Source organism: Coregonus clupeaformis, chromosome 10, assembly GCF_020615455.1.
Source record: "Coregonus clupeaformis isolate EN_2021a chromosome 10, ASM2061545v1, whole genome shotgun sequence".
NCBI classification, from domain to species: domain Eukaryota; kingdom Metazoa; phylum Chordata; class Actinopteri; order Salmoniformes; family Salmonidae; genus Coregonus; species Coregonus clupeaformis.
Genome location: NC_059201.1, coordinates 43626835 through 43643419, shown reverse-complemented (window position 1 = coordinate 43643419; position 16585 = coordinate 43626835). Strand labels below are relative to the sequence as shown.

Here is a 16585-nt window from a genome sequence, read left to right as displayed (position 1 = left end):
GGATGCATTTGCAGTTTGTTTTGGTTTTGTTTCAGATTATTTTGTGCCCCATAGAAATGAATGGTAAAAAGTTAATGTGGATGGGGTATGATATTTGTGCGTCTGTAACTTTCTCACTCATTATTATTCAGGATTAATTCAGGATTATCATTAATCATGGTAGCATCCACATTAATGTAGAAGTGTTTAGAAACATGATATTCTTATTTATAATAAAAGTGACTCCAAAATGACACAACGCATTATTTACCATTAAATTCTATTGGGCACAAAATAATCTGAAACAAAACCAAAACAAACTGCAAATGCATCCAACCAATTTGTAGAGTCACAAGCTTGATGTAGTCATTGCATGCTATGAATATGGGACCAAATACTTAACTTTTTACTACTTTAATACACATATAAGTGAATTTGTCCCAATACTTTTGGTCCCCTAAAATGGGGGGACTATGTACAAAAAGTGCTGTAATTTCAAAACTGTTTACCCGATATGGTTGAAAATACCCTCAAATTAAAGCTGACAGACTGCACTTTAACCTCAGTCATTGTGTAATTTCAAATCCAAAATGCTGGAGTACAGAACCAAAACAACAAAAAATTTGTCACTGTCCCAATACTTTTGGAGCTCACTGTAGCCCATTTAGTAACGTAATAGGATCTCTGGCCCATTTGAAGTCCTTTAGTAGCCAGGATAGCTAGCTTGTCTTTCAGTCTCATCCTTCACAGTCCTGCTGTGCCAGTCAGAGTCACCTGCGATAATAAGGTGCCCCAGGCCTTTGCTGCACATGAGGTCTCCCCTACTTCTCTCACTGTGGCAGCTGAGTGATGGTGGAAGATGTAGAGGGAGTGGAGGTCTGCCCCACAGTGGCTGGAGCCTTGCTTTTCAAACAGTGAACCGATCCCGTACTAAAGACACACTGCAGCGGCCACGTGATGACACACACCAGCATGACCAGCAGCACCACGAACAGCACCAGCCGCTTCCAGTCTGAGAATAAGCTACAGAGGCATTGTCTGCCCCAGACATATCTCCCTTGTTCAGCCTCAGTCTGTCTGGGCACAGCCTCCTCCTGGATTCTCCCAATGTCGATACAGATACAGGTGGAGGAGCCGTCGGGGTGGAGGGGGTCAAGGCTGCCAAGGCTGGAGTAACACAGCTTCTTCCCCTCCAGCCACACCCTCTCCTCCTGCTGCAGGTGGGTGGGGAGCCTGCCCAGAACCTCCAGGCTTGTGAGGAGGGCAGGGGGACCGCTGGCGGGGATGGAGGTGGGGTGCCTGCAGAGGGGGCAGGGGATCTGGCCCCCCTCCTGTTCCACAGACACAGCCATGACCCGGGTGACACACTCCAGGCAGAAGGTGTGGGTGCAGTCCAGCAGCTTGGGCGTCTTGAAGACATTGTCATAGGTGTTGAAACAGATGGAGCACTCTGGCTTGTCCCCGCCGGAGGAAGGGTCCGTCTCCTCCTCGTCCTCCTCGGGCACTGGGTCCGGGGCCTGTGTGTGCCAGACCTTGGTGGCCTCCATGGTTTACTCTCCCTCTGGTTTACTGTTATGCACCTACAGAAAAAGATGCCCAAGGTGACTGTTTGAAAACATTTAGGTTGGTGCTATGTTTTGTTTGCACAAAGGGATAGTCTTAGGTCTGATTAGCCTGTGTCAATTTGACAAACGGTTTTGGCACATTGATTCCTTGAGGCCAGTACAATACCAAAGAAAACATCTCTCGCTCTTCAAATATTATATAGTGCATAGAAATACACATTATAGATTAGACTGTTTGTTCACTTTCTTCATGTCTTGCTTCTCTTATATTTTACTGAACATGTTTTCAATGGATTCTTTTCATTGGTGCAACTATGCCAACCAACCCTTAAACATTACTGTCTGTTTGGTCGTATTTTAAACATTTACGTTATACTACATTACACATTTCCATTGTCTTGTGTATTCTGTCTGTCCTTGCTATAGTCTGTCTTAACCTGTTTGGATAGACATGATGTGTTATGTTGACAATGTAAAGGAGACATCAGGGGAAATGGAAACAAAGGAAAGTGTTACAGAAATCCAGAATCTCAATTTCCTTATTGATCTGGCTGGGTCCTTGAGTGTAACCAACAGGTGAGTGAGGTCTTTGTTAACAGCCCAGAGGGAAGGTGACAAGCGTCATTTCATGTCCAGCAGATTAATCATTAACTTTACATTCTACTTCCTGACTCTCCCTTCCTGTTATATATGGAGCTACATGGAAAGGCGAACACATCCTTATAAAATATTTACGATTATTGCCAACAGTTTTACCAGTGACAGTCAGGTATCAATTTACAGTATAGAGATGTTTTAACTTGGTAGCAGCTTTAGAATAATATGTTAACATGCATTACAATATTAGGAGAAAGCTTCCTTTATGACTTGTTGCCAATGACATCTCACAACAACAAACAAAGACATAAGCAGGATAGAAACAACGTGTTATCATTACCATTCATTTCAAAAGAGTAGTATAGTCCTTACCTGCGGGGAGTGGTATTAGTAGTAGTATTGATTCAATGTCTGTTGTATTTCCAGAGGAGCTGCTCTTTTGTCCATGGGGCAGTATTTGGCCAACTGATAGAGCATCAACAGCTATGACCTTTCTCTTGTCTTTGTGATCCTTCAGGTAATATCTCAGTCACTCCCTCTCTGCGTCCCTTGCTCTACCCTCTGTGAACTAACAGTCCAGTCTCACCTCCATCTGCAGTGCTCACAGGCTTGTCTGGAGAGCAGAAAGGAGGTGGAGGGAATGGAAAACAACGCACTTACTCACTCCTTCTCTCACACACACACAAACATCTTGCCATATAACAGTGCCAAAAGATTGGATAAAAGTTTGTTTGATAAACCTTTACCAGGGAGTGAGTCTTACTGTAAAAATAAAGACCTCTTCCTGGTATGACAAACTGTAGTATGGGTGTGAATGGAAACATAATGGATGTCATATAGGATTACTCATTCATGCAAACACATATATCGGCTTGTATTTGACCATTGGGCTGTATGTTTGAGAGCCATATTTGAATACATCAGTATACCCAGGGATGTGAACCATAACAGACCATTTCTTACTACTCCACCAGACATCAAAGTCAGAAAATCAAAACACTATTTAAACAACCATGTGTTTAAACACATTTTATTGCTCTTTATATCCAATGCCCATAAACATTTTGAGAAATAGGTCAAAATCTATATAAAAGTCACTACGTCATAAAAGGTGTTGTGACTTGGGTAGTGATACAGTTCAATGCAACCAAGGCAGAGCTACATCCAGTAAATAACTGACTTATTGCCACAATAAAGCTTATCTAAACTTCTATGGTGATTATTTTCCAAGCAGCTAGAGAACTATATTCAACTACAATTTCCTCATCATGCAAGTAGTACACTTTACACAGCTGTGTCTCATTATTCTGTCCCAAACGATAAGGATTAGTCTAACTTTACTCAGAATGAATTATTCAGGATTAACAGAATCTATTGTTGAGTTAATAATTTGAATTTATCCTCAGGGAAGGCGCTCCAATGATGGTATTAACATAGATTTTTTGTTGTTGTAGTTATACTGTAGTAATCCAGAGCTCATAAACTGGTCACTACCAATCAATGTGACAGTGGATTTGGAGAGGTCATGCAGCACCCCCTACTGCGGCTTGCATTTGGATACTACCAGCAGTTCTGCTTTTCTTATTAAAACACACTGCAGCTGCAAATATAATCCTCTTCTCTTTCCAGGTACTCAGCCTTCACAGAGGTTATAGGGAAAAGAGTATGCTATGGCAACCAGTTTATTCCAATTTTAAAACACATCCTATTGTAAAATCCTACTATTTACCAACAGTAATATAAAGTATATATACAATTATAAATTAGTTAATCATACAAAGGATTATGAGAAAGGTGCTTTATTTTTGTAAACCATACATACTCTTCAGAATCAGAAAATACTTCATAAAGTAAAACTAGAATCAATAAGTACAAAATACCACATTACAAAAAACAATACATAATTTGTATAAAAACTATGTACACGTGTACAATTTTACAAATGGCTGTACAACAGCTAATGTAAGAAGGATAAATACTCTATTTGGGATTAAAATAATTTTACAATCAGTTGTTCCTGTTTTGTTGGAAATACCATCGCTTCAGACTCATGCCTACTGAACACACAAACTGGAACGACCAGTCACACTAGTCCTCAAACGTCTTCATACCACAGTTCTTCCAGTATAAATAACTAAAAATGAAACTTAAAACGAACTTGTCCCTAAATTCACCATATCATCACTCAATCACCCTTGAAGTTTAGCAAGCAAAACCCGTTGTACCGTTCCTCCAGCAAGAAAACAAAACAAATACTCACCCTTAATACAAGGTGTTGCTAAAAGGCCACAGGAGATCACTCAAATACCCAATAATAAACCAAAGACAACATATCGCCTGTCTTTAAATGATCACCACCCGTTTCCTGGACAAATCTTTGAGCACACATCACATCAATGGTACACTAACGACTTCAGTTTAGTGCACATTCTTTTGGTAAGACAAGCATCACAACATATTTGGCAACAGTGACAACAGTTGTTACTCTTATCCAACAAATGTCAAAATGTATGCTTGAAATCAAAAAGGAATTCAAGTAATAACTTATGTGCAGTGGTTCTGATAAGATTAGGCAAGGTGTCAGCATGAATTTCCCGCATTATGGCCAGATAAAGCATATTTCATATTAGCTAGCACCCCTTTTCAGGTCCTATTACCGGTGTTGGGGTGAATATTATAAAGATTTTTATTGAGAAGCATTTTTCATCCAACTCTTAGATGACCATTTTCCTACTTGATACAAAAAGAACATTTTCTGAGGATCCATCTTTCCATGTTTTTGGGATGAATTAAATAAGACATAAGATATATTTCACAGCCAGTGGATCACATGGTAATGTTCTTGGTGTGTGTTGCTCTGGAAGAACCACACCTTTAATGGAACGTGAGGAGAACTCTTAAAGAGCTTTAAGTATTTTTACATTATGTTCTCATTTTGTAGTGTTTGTATATGTGCATGTATTAATCAATTAAATCATTATAATACATTCAGTTTGGTTCAGTGCTTAAACCACATAGAGAAACAAAACAAAAGTATGCAATTTAAAACTCCTATGAGAAGATTCACTAAATGAGAACAATGAGAGTATTTAAATCAGCTTGGAAATTATCAACCTCAAATTCAGGGCTATCACTAAAGATCCCCAGTCCACCTCTTTCCATTCTCTACAGAGCTAAAGTAAAACAAACAATTGGCCCAATTCTATACAGCAATAGAATAAAATCCAAATAGAAAATACATAGATTAAAAATAAATAATCAAAGGTCTATTTACATTACAAAACAGAATTCTGGTAATAAGGCTATACTGCAGGTATTGCAGAGTTTAAAAAGCTGGCACCACCTGCTTTTGAATTAATGAAACTGTCCTCTTAGGCAACACTACAGAGGAGGGACAGGCCTACACACGCTCACCAACTTACTGTTAGTGCTCTGGCCTGATCCTGTCCCTCTCATTTGGCACCTGCTAACAGGCTGGCTCAGGCCTCCTCTCTTGGGCCTCCTCCTTCCCTACACATTGTAGACTGTGGTGGTGGCAGTGGGGATGGTGGCAGCGCTGGACGCTGAGTGTGCTGAGGTCCGCTCCCTCCTCACATATCTGGGTTTCCTAACTTCAGATTACACAACACAATGGAGAGAGAGGAGGATGATAAACCCAATATGATACGGTTTGACCTCGATGTTGACATTTCCCGCACACAGCAGGTAGTTCAAACTCTGACTAAGATTGTGCCAGGATAAAGGAGTGACATCATGTAAAACATTAGAAAATAATGATATTACGCAATTGCCAGACACAGTGAAACGATTACCAAAAACCCTATCAGAGGTTGTGAAGTGTTTTAGTGAAATGTCCTTACCTGAAGATGTCGCCGATGGTATCATGACAGCCTTGAGAGAGATAATTCATGAGTCATATTTCTTGTTATTCATTTTCGGTACTGCATATCAAATCATTCTAATGTATTGTTTATACGATGTGGTGATACATACAAATGTACATTTTTAAAAATGACTTACCGTCTCATTTGGTTGGAATATGTAGGCTGTGAAAGTACACCAGACGTATTAGTTACCTTTTCCATATTTCGAGCGCACCATAGAATGATTGTCTAGTTTACAGTTATTCAAATTCAACCCATTATCGGAACGACTTACCCTTATTCCGCCGGTAGAAGATACCTGGGAGACGGTTGGAGCGTTTGAGGTAGAAGAAGGAGGCAACAGAGAGAATCAGGAACAGGCTTATCAACAGGGTTCCAAACAGAAGAGAGGCTGCCACACCCGGACCACCTGTTCACACAGACAGACAATTGTTAAATAAACCTCATCACTCCTAGTAATCACACTAAGCATTTTCACAAACAGCTGAGTTGTTTGTTCTCACTAAACAGACAGCTCATCTAGTCTAGCACCATACTGTATTAGGGATTCATTGGGCAAGTCAGGAGTATTTTTTGGTTGCCTGAAGATTATGATCACTTGCCCGAAATGTTTTTTTTTAAACTAGAGTGGCTTGCGAAAGTATTCACCCCCCTTGGCATTTTTCCTATTTTGTTACCTTACAACCTGGAATTAAAAATGGATTTTTGGGGGGTTTGTATCATTTGATTTACACAACATGCCTACCCCTTTGAAGATGCAAAATATATTTTCTTGTGAAACTAACAAGAAATAAGACAAAAAAACAGAAGACTTGAGCGTATATAACTATTCACCCCCCCCAAAGTCAATACTTTGTAGAGCCACCTTTTGAAGCAATTACAGCTACAAGTCTCTTGGTGTATGTCTCTATAAGCTTGGCACATCTAGCCACTGGGATTTTTGCCCATTCAAGGCAAAACTACTCCAGCTCCTTCAAGTTGGATGGGTTCCGCTGGTGTACAGCAATCTTTAAGTCATACCACAGATTTTCAATTGGATTGAGGTCTGGGCTTTGACTAGGCCATTCCAATACATTTAAATGTTTCCCCTTAAACCACTTGAGTGTTGCTTTAGCAGTATGCTTAGGGTCATTGTCCTGCTGGAAGGTGAACCTCTGTCCCAGTCTCAAATCTCTGGAAGACTAAAACAGGTTTCCCTCAAGGATTTCCCTGTATTTAGCGCCATCCATCATTCCTTCAATTCTGACCAGTTTCCCAGTCCATGCCGATGAAAAACATCCCCACAGCATGATGCTGCCACCACCATGCTTCACTGTGGAGATGGTGTTCTCGGGGTGATGAGAGGTGTTGGGTTTGCGCCAGACATAGCGTTTTACTTGATGGCCAAAAAGCTCAATTTTTGTCTCATCTGACCAGAGTACCTTCTTCCATATGTTTGGAGAGTCTCCCACATGCCTTTTGGCGAACACCAAACTTGTTTGCTTATTTTTGTTCTTTAAGCAATGGCTTTTTTCTGGCCACTCTTCCGTAAAGCCCAGCTCTGTGGAGTGTACGGCTTAAAATGGTCCTATAGACAGATACTCCAATCTCCGCTGTGGAGCTTTGCAGCTCCTTCAGGGTTATCTTTGATCTCATTGTTGCCTCTGATTAATGCCCTCCTTGCCTGGTCCGTGAGTTTTGGTGGACGGCCCTCTCTTGGCAGGTTTGTTGTGGTGCCATATTCTTTCCACGTTTTAATAATGGATTTAATGGTGCTCCGAGGGATGTTCAAAGTTTCTGATATTTTTTTATAACCCAACCCTGATCTGTACTTCTCCACAACTTTGTCCCTGACCTGTTTGGAGAGCTCCTTGGTCTTCATGGTGCCGCTTGCTTAGTGGTGTTGCAGACTCTGGGGCCTTTCAGAACAGGTGTACAGTTGAAGTCAGAAGTTTATATACACCTTAGCCAAATACATTTAAACTCAGTCTTTCACAATTCCTGACATTTAATCCTAGTAAAAATTCCCTGTCTTAGGTCAGTTAGGATCACCACTTTATTTTAAGAATGTGAAATGTCAGAATAATGGTAGAGAGAATGATTTATTTCAGTTTTTATTTATTTCATCACATTCCCAGTGGGTCAGAAGTTTACACACACTCAATTAGTATGTGGTAGCATTGCCTTTAAATTGTTTAACTTGGGTCAAACGTTTCGGGTAGCCTTCCACAAGCTTCCCACAATAAGTTGGGTGGATTTTGGCCCATTCCTCCTGACAGAGCTGGTGTAACTGAGTCAGGTTTGTAGGCCTCCTTGCTCGCACACGCCTTTTCAGTTCTGCCCACACATTTTCTATAGGATTGAGGTCAGGGCTTTGTGATGGCCACTCCAATACCTTAACTTTGTTGTCCTTAAGCGATTTTGCCACAACTTTGGAAGTATGCTTGGGGTCACTGTCCATTTGGAAGACCCATTTGTGACCAAGCTTTAACTTCCTGACTGTCTTGAGATGTTGCTTCAATATATCCACATAATTTCCCTTCCTCATGATGCCATCTATTTTGTGAAGTGCACTAGTCCCTCCTGCAGCAAAGCACCCCCACAGCATGATGCTGCCACCCCTGTGCTTCACGGTTGGGATGGTGTTCTTCAGGGTTGTAAGCTGCCCCCTTTTTCCTCCAAACATAACGATGGTCATTATGGCCAAACAGTTCTATTTTTGTTTCATCAGACCAGAGGACATTTCTCCAAAAAGTACGATCTTTGTCCCCATGTGCAGTTGCAAAGCGTAGTCTGGCTTTTTTATGGCGGTTTTGGAGCAGTGGCTTCTTCCTTGCTGAGCGGCCTTTCAGGTTGTGTCGATATAGGACTCGTTTTACTGTGGATATAGATACTTTTGTACCTGTTTCCTCCAGCATCTTCACAAGGTCTTTTGCTGTTGTTCTGGGATTGATTTGCACCTTTCGCACCAAAGTATGTTCATCTGTAGGAGACAGAACGTGTCTCCTTCCTGAGCGGTATGACGGCTGCGTGGTCCCATGGTGTTTATACTGCGTACTATTGTTTGTACAGATGAAGGCGGTACCTTCAGGCGTTTGGAAATTGCTCCCAAGGATGAACCAGACTTGTGGAGGTCTTGACTGATTTCTTTTGATTTTCCTATGATGTCAAGCAAAGAGACACTGAGTTTGAAGGTAGGCCTTGAAATACATCCACAGGTACACCTCCAATTGACTCAAATTATGTCAATTAGCCTATCAGAAGCTTCTAAAGCCATGACATCATTTTCTGGAATTTTCCAAGCTGTTTAAAGGCACAGTCAACTTAGTGTATGTAAACTTCTGAACCACTGAAATTGTGATACAGTGATTTATAAGTGAAATAATCCGTCTGTAAACAATTGTTGGAAAAATTACTTGTGTCATGCACAAAGTAGAGGTCCTAACCGACTTGCCAAAACTATAGTTTGTTAACAAGAAATTTGTGGAGTGTTTGAAAAACGAATTTTAATGACTCTAACCTAAGTGTATGTAAACTTCCGACTTCAACTGTATATATACCGAGATCATGTGACAGCTCATGTGACACTTAGATTGCACACAGGTGGACTTTATTTAACTAATTATGTGACTTCTGAAGGTAATTGGTTGCACCAGATCTTATTTAGGGGCTTCATAGCAAAGGGGGTGAATACATATGCACGCACCACTTTTCCGTTATTAATTTTTTTTAATTTTTTGAAACAAGTTATTATTTTTTATTTCACTTCACCAATTTGGACTATTTTGTGTATGTCCATTACATGAAATCCAAATAAAAATCAATTTAAATTACAGGTTGTAATGCAACAAAATAGGAAAAACGCCAAGGGGGATGAATACTTTTGCAAGGCACTGTATTTACATACAGAAGTGCCATATATTGCCTGCCTTTCACCTACACTTAGTGGAGGAATCAGAATGATCAGTACTGGAATTCTTTGTATTCTGGTTGTTATCAATAAAAAACATTTCAAACAGGCTCAATTTGCCCGACGGCCATTAATTGTCTGTCTTTCACTTAAACAATGGGGAGGAACGAGAAATATCTGTTTTAGGCTATTGGAATTCTTTGCAGTTTGGCTGTCTTCACTTTTTTTTAAAGTATCACCTGCCCAAAGGGGCAACCTCAGAGTAGGCTCAACTTGCGCGACGGCTCAGGTCACTTGCCCCAGGCATCAGGACAACCCTTAATGTCAATGCCTGCTGTATGTGCTATACCCAAATCATATGACATGACAACAATAGAAGAGTTGGCTACAGCCCCATACAGTTTTTGACAGTTCAACACAGGTAACTGCCAAAATAAAGGAAACACTTGAGTAAATGAGTGATTCAAAGTACACTGCTCAAAAAAATAAAGGGAACACTTAAACAACACATCCTAGATCTGAATGAATGAAATAATCTTATTAAATACTTTTTTCTTTACATAGTTGAATGTGCTGACAACAAAATCACACAAAAATTATCAATGGAAATCAAATTTATCAACCCATGGAGGTCTGGATTTGGAGTCACCCTCAAAATTAAAGTGGAAAACCACACTACAGGCTGATCCAACTTTGATGTAATGTCCTTAAAACAAGTCAAAATGAGGCTCAGTAGTGTGTGTGGCCTCCATGTGCCTGTATGACCTCCCCTACAACGCCTGGGCATGCTCCTGATGAGGTGGCGGATGGTCTCTGAGGGATCTCCTCCCAGACCTGGACTAAAGCATCCGCCAACTCCTGGACAGTCTGTGGTGCAACGTGGTGTTGGTGGATGGAGCGAGACATGATGTCCCAGATGTGCTCAATTGGATTCAGGTCTGGGGAACGGGCGGACCAGTCCATAGCATCAATGCCTTCCTCTTGCAGGAACTGCTGACACACTCCAGCCACATGAGGTCTAGCATTGTCTTGCATTAGGAGGAACCCAGGGCCAACCGCACCAGCATATGGTCTCACAAGAGGTCTGAGGATCTCATCTCGGTACCTAATGGCAGTCAGGCTACCTCTGGCGAGCACATGGAGGGCTGTGCGGCCCCCCAAAGAAATGCCACCCCACACCATGACTGACCCACCGCCAAACCGGTCATGCTGGAGGATGTTGCAGGCAGCAGAACGTTCTCCACGGCGCCTCCAGACTCTGTCACGTCTGTCACATGTGCTCAGTGTGAACCTGCTTTCATCTGTGAAGAGCACAGGGCGCCAGTGGCGAATTTGCCAATCTTGGTGTTCTCTGGCAAATGCCAAACGTCCTGCACGGTGTTGGGCTGTAAGCACAACCCCCACATGTGGATGTCGGGCCCTCATACCACCCTCATGGAGTCTGTTTCTGACCGTTTGAGCAGACACATGCACATTTGTGGCCTGCTGGAGGTCATTTTGCAGGGTTCTGGCAGTGCTCCTCCTGCTCCTCCTTGCACAAAGGCGGAGGTAGCGGTCCTGCTGCTGGGTTGTTGCCCTCCTACGGCCTCCTCCACGTCTCCTGATGTACTGGCCTGTCTCCTGGTAGCGCCTCCATGTTCTGGACACTATGCTGACAGACACAGCAAACCTTCTTGCCACAGCTCGCATTGATGTGCTATCCTTGATGAGCTGCACTACCTGAGCCACTTGTGTGGGTTGTAGACTCCGTCTCATGCTACCACTAGAGTGAAAGCACCGCCAGCATTCAAAAGTGACCAAAACATCAGCCAGGAAGCATAGGAACTGAGAAGTGGTCTGTGGTCACCACCTGCAGAACCACTTCTTTATTGGGGGTGTCTTGCTAATTGCCTATAATTTCCACCTGTTGTCTATTCCATTTGCACAACAGCATGTGAAATTTATTGTCAATCAGTGTTGCTTCCTAAGTGGACAGTTTGATTTCACAGAAGTGTGATTGACTTGGAGTTACATTGTGTTGTTTAAGTGTTCCCTTTATTTTTTTGAGCAGTGTATATTAGAAGCAGGTGCTGCCACACAGGTGTGGTTCCTGAGTTAATTAAGAAATTAGCATCCCATCATGCTTAGGGTCATGTATAAAAAGGCCCAGTTGCCCATTATTTTGGCATGACTAGAAGAAGAGACCTCAGTGACTGTGAAAGAGGGGTCCCAAAGGACCATAGGGGGTTTAAAGGGTGTGTGTGTCTCAGTCACCAGATCTCAACCCAACTGACCACTTATGGGAGATTCTGGAGAAGTGGCTGAGACAGTGTTTTCTACCACCATCAACAAAACACCAAATTATGGAATTTCTTGTGGAAGAATGGTGTCGCATCCCTCCAATAGACACACTTGTAGAATGCCCTATTATGACACTATGTTGGTATTTCCTTTATTTTGGCAGTTACCTGTGAATTAACCAACATTTATGTAAAGAATAACTGGCACCATTTCTTACCAATTGTGGGAATGACTGTAGTTATTGTTGTACGATTGTTCCTGTCTGTGATGTATGCTGTTTAAGGCAAAGAGATGAAAGGAGGAACATGAACAAGGTTAGGACACCTGTGGAAAACCCCCAACTCTCTTCAGTGGCAAGAGTTCTTATTCAATAGCACCTAGCTGTCATGTCCAGTAGTTGTCCACTTACTGTAGTTGCAAGCCGTGAAGTTTTCGAGATCTGCAATAGCCAAGTCACAGTGCATACACACAGCTGTGTTGTTCTCCAGGACACGCAGGTAGCATCCTGAGGAAATAGATTTGATGAATGCTCAAATGTTGGAAGAACAAAAGCCCATGTCTATTTTCTAATCCTAGTACACGTGTCTAAATCCAAAAATAAGACCTCATCTCCTCGTGAAAGAATAATGCAACATCAAGACATTCATTCAATTAATGGCTACTACTACACACTGCTATGAGGAAATCAGTGTTGCAATTATAAAGTTAATGAATAACATTTAACAGAACTGCACTACAGGATGACGTGGTGGTCAGTACCTGGCTCACATTGAGTGCTATTTGAGCACGAGCTGTTCACCCTCTGTCGCTCTCCACAGCAGTCAAAGGGATTCTGATGTAGGGCCTACAAAAACATAAACACACTTTAATCCTTAATGGGAAAGCAGGGTGAAAAAAGCTAAGTATTTTCATCCAACTTAATCCAACAATATCCCCAACCAGTCCCATTCACGACTTGTGTGGGTATGTGTGCTGTGATGTAGCTAGTAGCTACTATCATGCAGTGCATTCGGAAAGTATTCAGACCCCTTGACTTTTTCCACATTTTGTTACGTTACAGCCTTATTCTAAAATTGATTAAATAAAACATTTTCATCAATCTACACACAATACCCATAATGACAAATCGAAAACAGGTTTTTAGAATTTCTTTGAAATACCTTATTTACATAAGTATTCAGACCATTTGCTATGAGACTCCAAATTGAGCTTAGGTCCATCCTGGTTCGATTGATAATCCTTGAGATGTTTCTACAACTTGATTGGAGTCCACCTGTGGTAAATTCAATTGATTGGACATCATTTGGAAAGGCACACCTGTCTATATAAGCTCCCACAGTTGACAGTGCATGTCAGAGCAAAAACCAAGCCATGAGGTCGAAGGAATTGTCCGTAGAGATCCGCACAGATCTGGGGAAGAGTACCAAAAAATGTCTGCAGCATTGAAGGTCCCCAAGAACACAGTGGCCTCCATCATTCTTAAATGGAAGAAGTTTGGAACCACCAAGACTCTTCCTAGAGCTGGCTGCCCGGCTAAACTGAGCAATCGGGGGAGAAGGGCCTTGGTCAGGGAGGTGACCAAGAACCTGATGGTCACTCTCACAGAGCTCCAGAGTTCCTCTGTGGAGATGGGAGAACCTTCCAGAAGGACAACCATCTCTGCAGCACTCCACCAATCAGGCCTTTATGGTAGAGTGGCCAGACGGAAGCCACTCCTCAGTAAAGGGCACATGACAGCCCGCTTGGAGTTTACCAAAAGGCACCTAAAGGACTCTCAGACCATGAGAAACGAGATTCTCTGGTCTGATGAAACCAAGATTGAACTCTTTGGCCTGAATGCCAAGCGTCACGTCTGGAGGAAACCTGGTACCATCCCTACCGTGAAGCATGGTGGTGACAGCATCATGCTGTCAGGATGTTTTTCAGCGGCAGAGACTGGGAGACCAGTCAGGATCGAGGGAAAGATGAACGGAGCAAAGTACAGAAAGATCATTGATGAAAACCTGCTCCAGAGGGTTCACCTTCCAACAGGACAACGACCCTAAGCACACAGCCAAGACAACGCAGGAGTGGCTTCGGGACAAGTCTCTGAATGTCCTTGAGTTGCCCAGCCAGAGCCCGGACTTGAACCCGATTGAACATCTCTGGAGAGACCTGAAAATAGCTCTGCAGTGACATTCCCCATCCAACCTGAGAGAGCTTGAGAGGATCTGCAGAGAAGAATGGGAGAAACTTCCCAAATACAGCTGTGCCGAGCTTGTAGCTTCATACCCAAGAAGACTCTAGGCTGTAATCACTGCCAAAGGTGCTTCAACAAAGTTCTGAGTAAAGGGTCTGAATACTTATGTAATACTTGATCTTACCTGTTTTTTTCTTTATACATTTGCAACATTTCTAAAAACCTGTTTTTGCTTTGTCATTATGGGGTTTTGTGTGTAGATTGATTGGGGGGGGGGAATCAATTAATGCACTGTACATATGTTACTCTACCTTAGTTACTGGAGTTTCATGACTGATAAGGATCAAAGCTGCTGAAAGGACCATGAGGTATGACACAGCCATATTCAGAACAGTCCTAGAAAGACAGAGAAAGGTAGACTGTGTAGACTCTCAGACTATAGTAAAAAAAAAAAAAAAACAAGGAGAAGATCAGATCTGTAGCTATAGCTGCTTAGCCTGCAGAGATCTGAGAAACGATAGCTCAGAGAATGACTGAGGCAATCTGGCAAGCATTGCAACGATTGATTGCTATGGACGTAAACAGGATATTACAACTGGTTTTTATACCGTATCTTACAGTAGTTACAGCAGGTAGAGTGGGACTGGAAAATTCAGTCTGATGAGATATACTTACTGTGCAGGTGCTAACGCGTTAGCTATGTCATGACCTACAGTCATTGGTCATGACACATGATGTATAACTAGCTAACGTTAGCTAGCTAGCTAGCCGTGCTAAGATTAGCAGACTGAATCAGAGTCCCCCCCCCCAAAAAAGAAACGTGCCGTTTTGGAGCAGTTTTTCAAATCCAGCTAGCTAGTCTGATTGTCAGCAATCACGTCGTTATGCGCACTTCTAGCTCGACGAAAGAAGTTAGCTCGTTTTTACTCGATTTCCATTCAAATAAGAACAACACTAACGTAGCTAGCTTAGCTATAATCAGCATGTTAGCTATCACATAGAAAAACAGCTATTTGTTATATTGAAAGTTATCAATAAAGCAAAACCGACCAACCTTTGCAAATCACAACACAAGTTTTCGATCGAACAGATGACAGCCGTTGTACAACTAGCAGCATTTAGCTACAAATAATACTAACTTCCGGCGCTTCATCTTTCAAAATAAAAGCTGATCATTGGCCACAAACTAATAAACCTAGCTACTTGTGCTATAAATGCAATTGTAAACGGGGTTGTTCGAGCCCTGAATGCTGATCGGCTGAAAGCCGTGGTATATCAGACCGTATACCATGGGTATTGACAAAACATTTATTTATACTGCTCTAATTACGTTGGTAACCAGTTTATAATAGCAATAAGGGACCTCTGGGGTTTGTGATATATGGCCAATATACCACGGCTAAGGGCTGTGTCCTAGCACTCTGTGTTGCGTCATGCATAAGAACAGTCCTTAGCCGTGGTATATTGGCCATATACCACACCCCCTCTGGCCTTATTGCTTAAAAATGCATTATACATCACTTGTATGTCATAAATACATTACAAATTAGACTTGCAAAAAAAGTATTGCAAAATAGACTTTTAGGTGAATTAGTATTTTGATGAATGGACATTTTGACAGCTAATAAAATGCCCTCAGGTTACTGAAGGCCCTGTCAGCCTCAGCAGACCAGCGGAGCCGGGATGGCCCACCCTTCAACAGAGATGTGATGGGAGCTGCGACCTTGCCAAAGCCCCGGATAAACCTCCGATAGTAGTTGGCAAAGCCAATAAAGCGCTGCACCTCCTTTACCATGGTTGGATTCGGCCAATTACGCACGGCTGAAATGCGATCTCCCTCCATCTCCACACCTGAGGTGGAAATGCGGTATCCGAGGAAGGAGACGGACTGCTGGAAAAACGGACCCTTTTCTGCCTTGGCATAAAGGTCATCTTCCAACAGTCGGACCAGCACTTTGCGAACCAGGGACACATGCTCGGCGTGCGTAGCAGAATACACCAGAATGTCATCGATGTTGAACACTACACCGCGACCATGTCCCGAAACACCTCGTTCACAAAGGACTGGAAAACGGATGGAGCATTCATCAAACCGTACGGCATCACCAGGTATTCGTAATGCCCCGTGGTTGTGCTGAATGCTGTCGTCAACTCGTCCCCCTCTCGGACACGCACCAGGTTGTACGCACTCCGGAGATCAAATTTTGTGAAC

The 16585-nt window shown here is 42.4% G+C and overlaps 2 protein-coding genes across 4 annotated transcripts; both read right to left on the bottom strand.

Moving 5' to 3' along the window:
• Positions 1-633: 633 nt before the first annotated feature.
• On the bottom strand, positions 634-1526 carry LOC121575884 (RING finger protein 223). The gene has a single exon (XM_041889171.2). The coding sequence runs from the start codon at positions 1524-1526 to the stop codon at positions 810-812; it is 717 nt and encodes a 238-aa protein (XP_041745105.2). The 3' UTR covers positions 634-809.
• A 3167-nt stretch (positions 1527-4693) lies between these two features.
• c10h1orf159 (chromosome 10 C1orf159 homolog) lies at positions 4694-15506 on the bottom strand. 3 transcript variants are annotated; one of them, XM_041887903.1, is made up of 9 exons: positions 15428-15506; positions 14685-14769; positions 12954-13038; positions 12604-12699; positions 12412-12468; positions 6300-6434; positions 6162-6187; positions 6002-6032; positions 4694-5752 (listed from the first exon to the last, which is right to left on the bottom strand). In XM_041887903.1, the coding sequence occupies exons 2-9, from the start codon at positions 14754-14756 to the stop codon at positions 5652-5654; spliced, it is 603 nt and encodes a 200-aa protein (XP_041743837.1). In that variant the 5' UTR covers positions 14757-14769; positions 15428-15506; the 3' UTR covers positions 4694-5651. The 3 variants fall into 3 exon arrangements, with proteins under 3 accessions (XP_041743837.1, XP_041743838.1, XP_045079214.1); XM_041887904.1 differs by having other exon boundaries at positions 14685-14809; positions 15428-15495; XM_045223279.1 differs by lacking the exon at positions 15428-15506 and having other exon boundaries at positions 14685-15419.
• Positions 15507-16585: the final 1079 nt, after the last annotated feature.

Coding starts and splice junctions, on each gene's coding strand:
- LOC121575884 (XM_041889171.2), bottom strand. CDS start 1,526: ATGGAGGCCACCAAGGTCTGGCACACACAGGCCCCGGACCCAGTGCCC.
- c10h1orf159 (XM_041887903.1), bottom strand. CDS start 14,756: ATGGCTGTGTCATACCTCATGGTCCTTTCAGCAGCTTTGATCCTTATC. Junction 13,039..14,684: donor ATGAAACTCCAGTAACTAAG/GTAGAGTAACAT, acceptor ATGTTTTTGTAG/GCCCTACATCAGAATCCCTT. Junction 5,753..6,001: donor ACCATCGGCGACATCTTCAG/GTAAGGACATTT, acceptor TGTAATCTGAAG/TTAGGAAACCCAGATATGTG.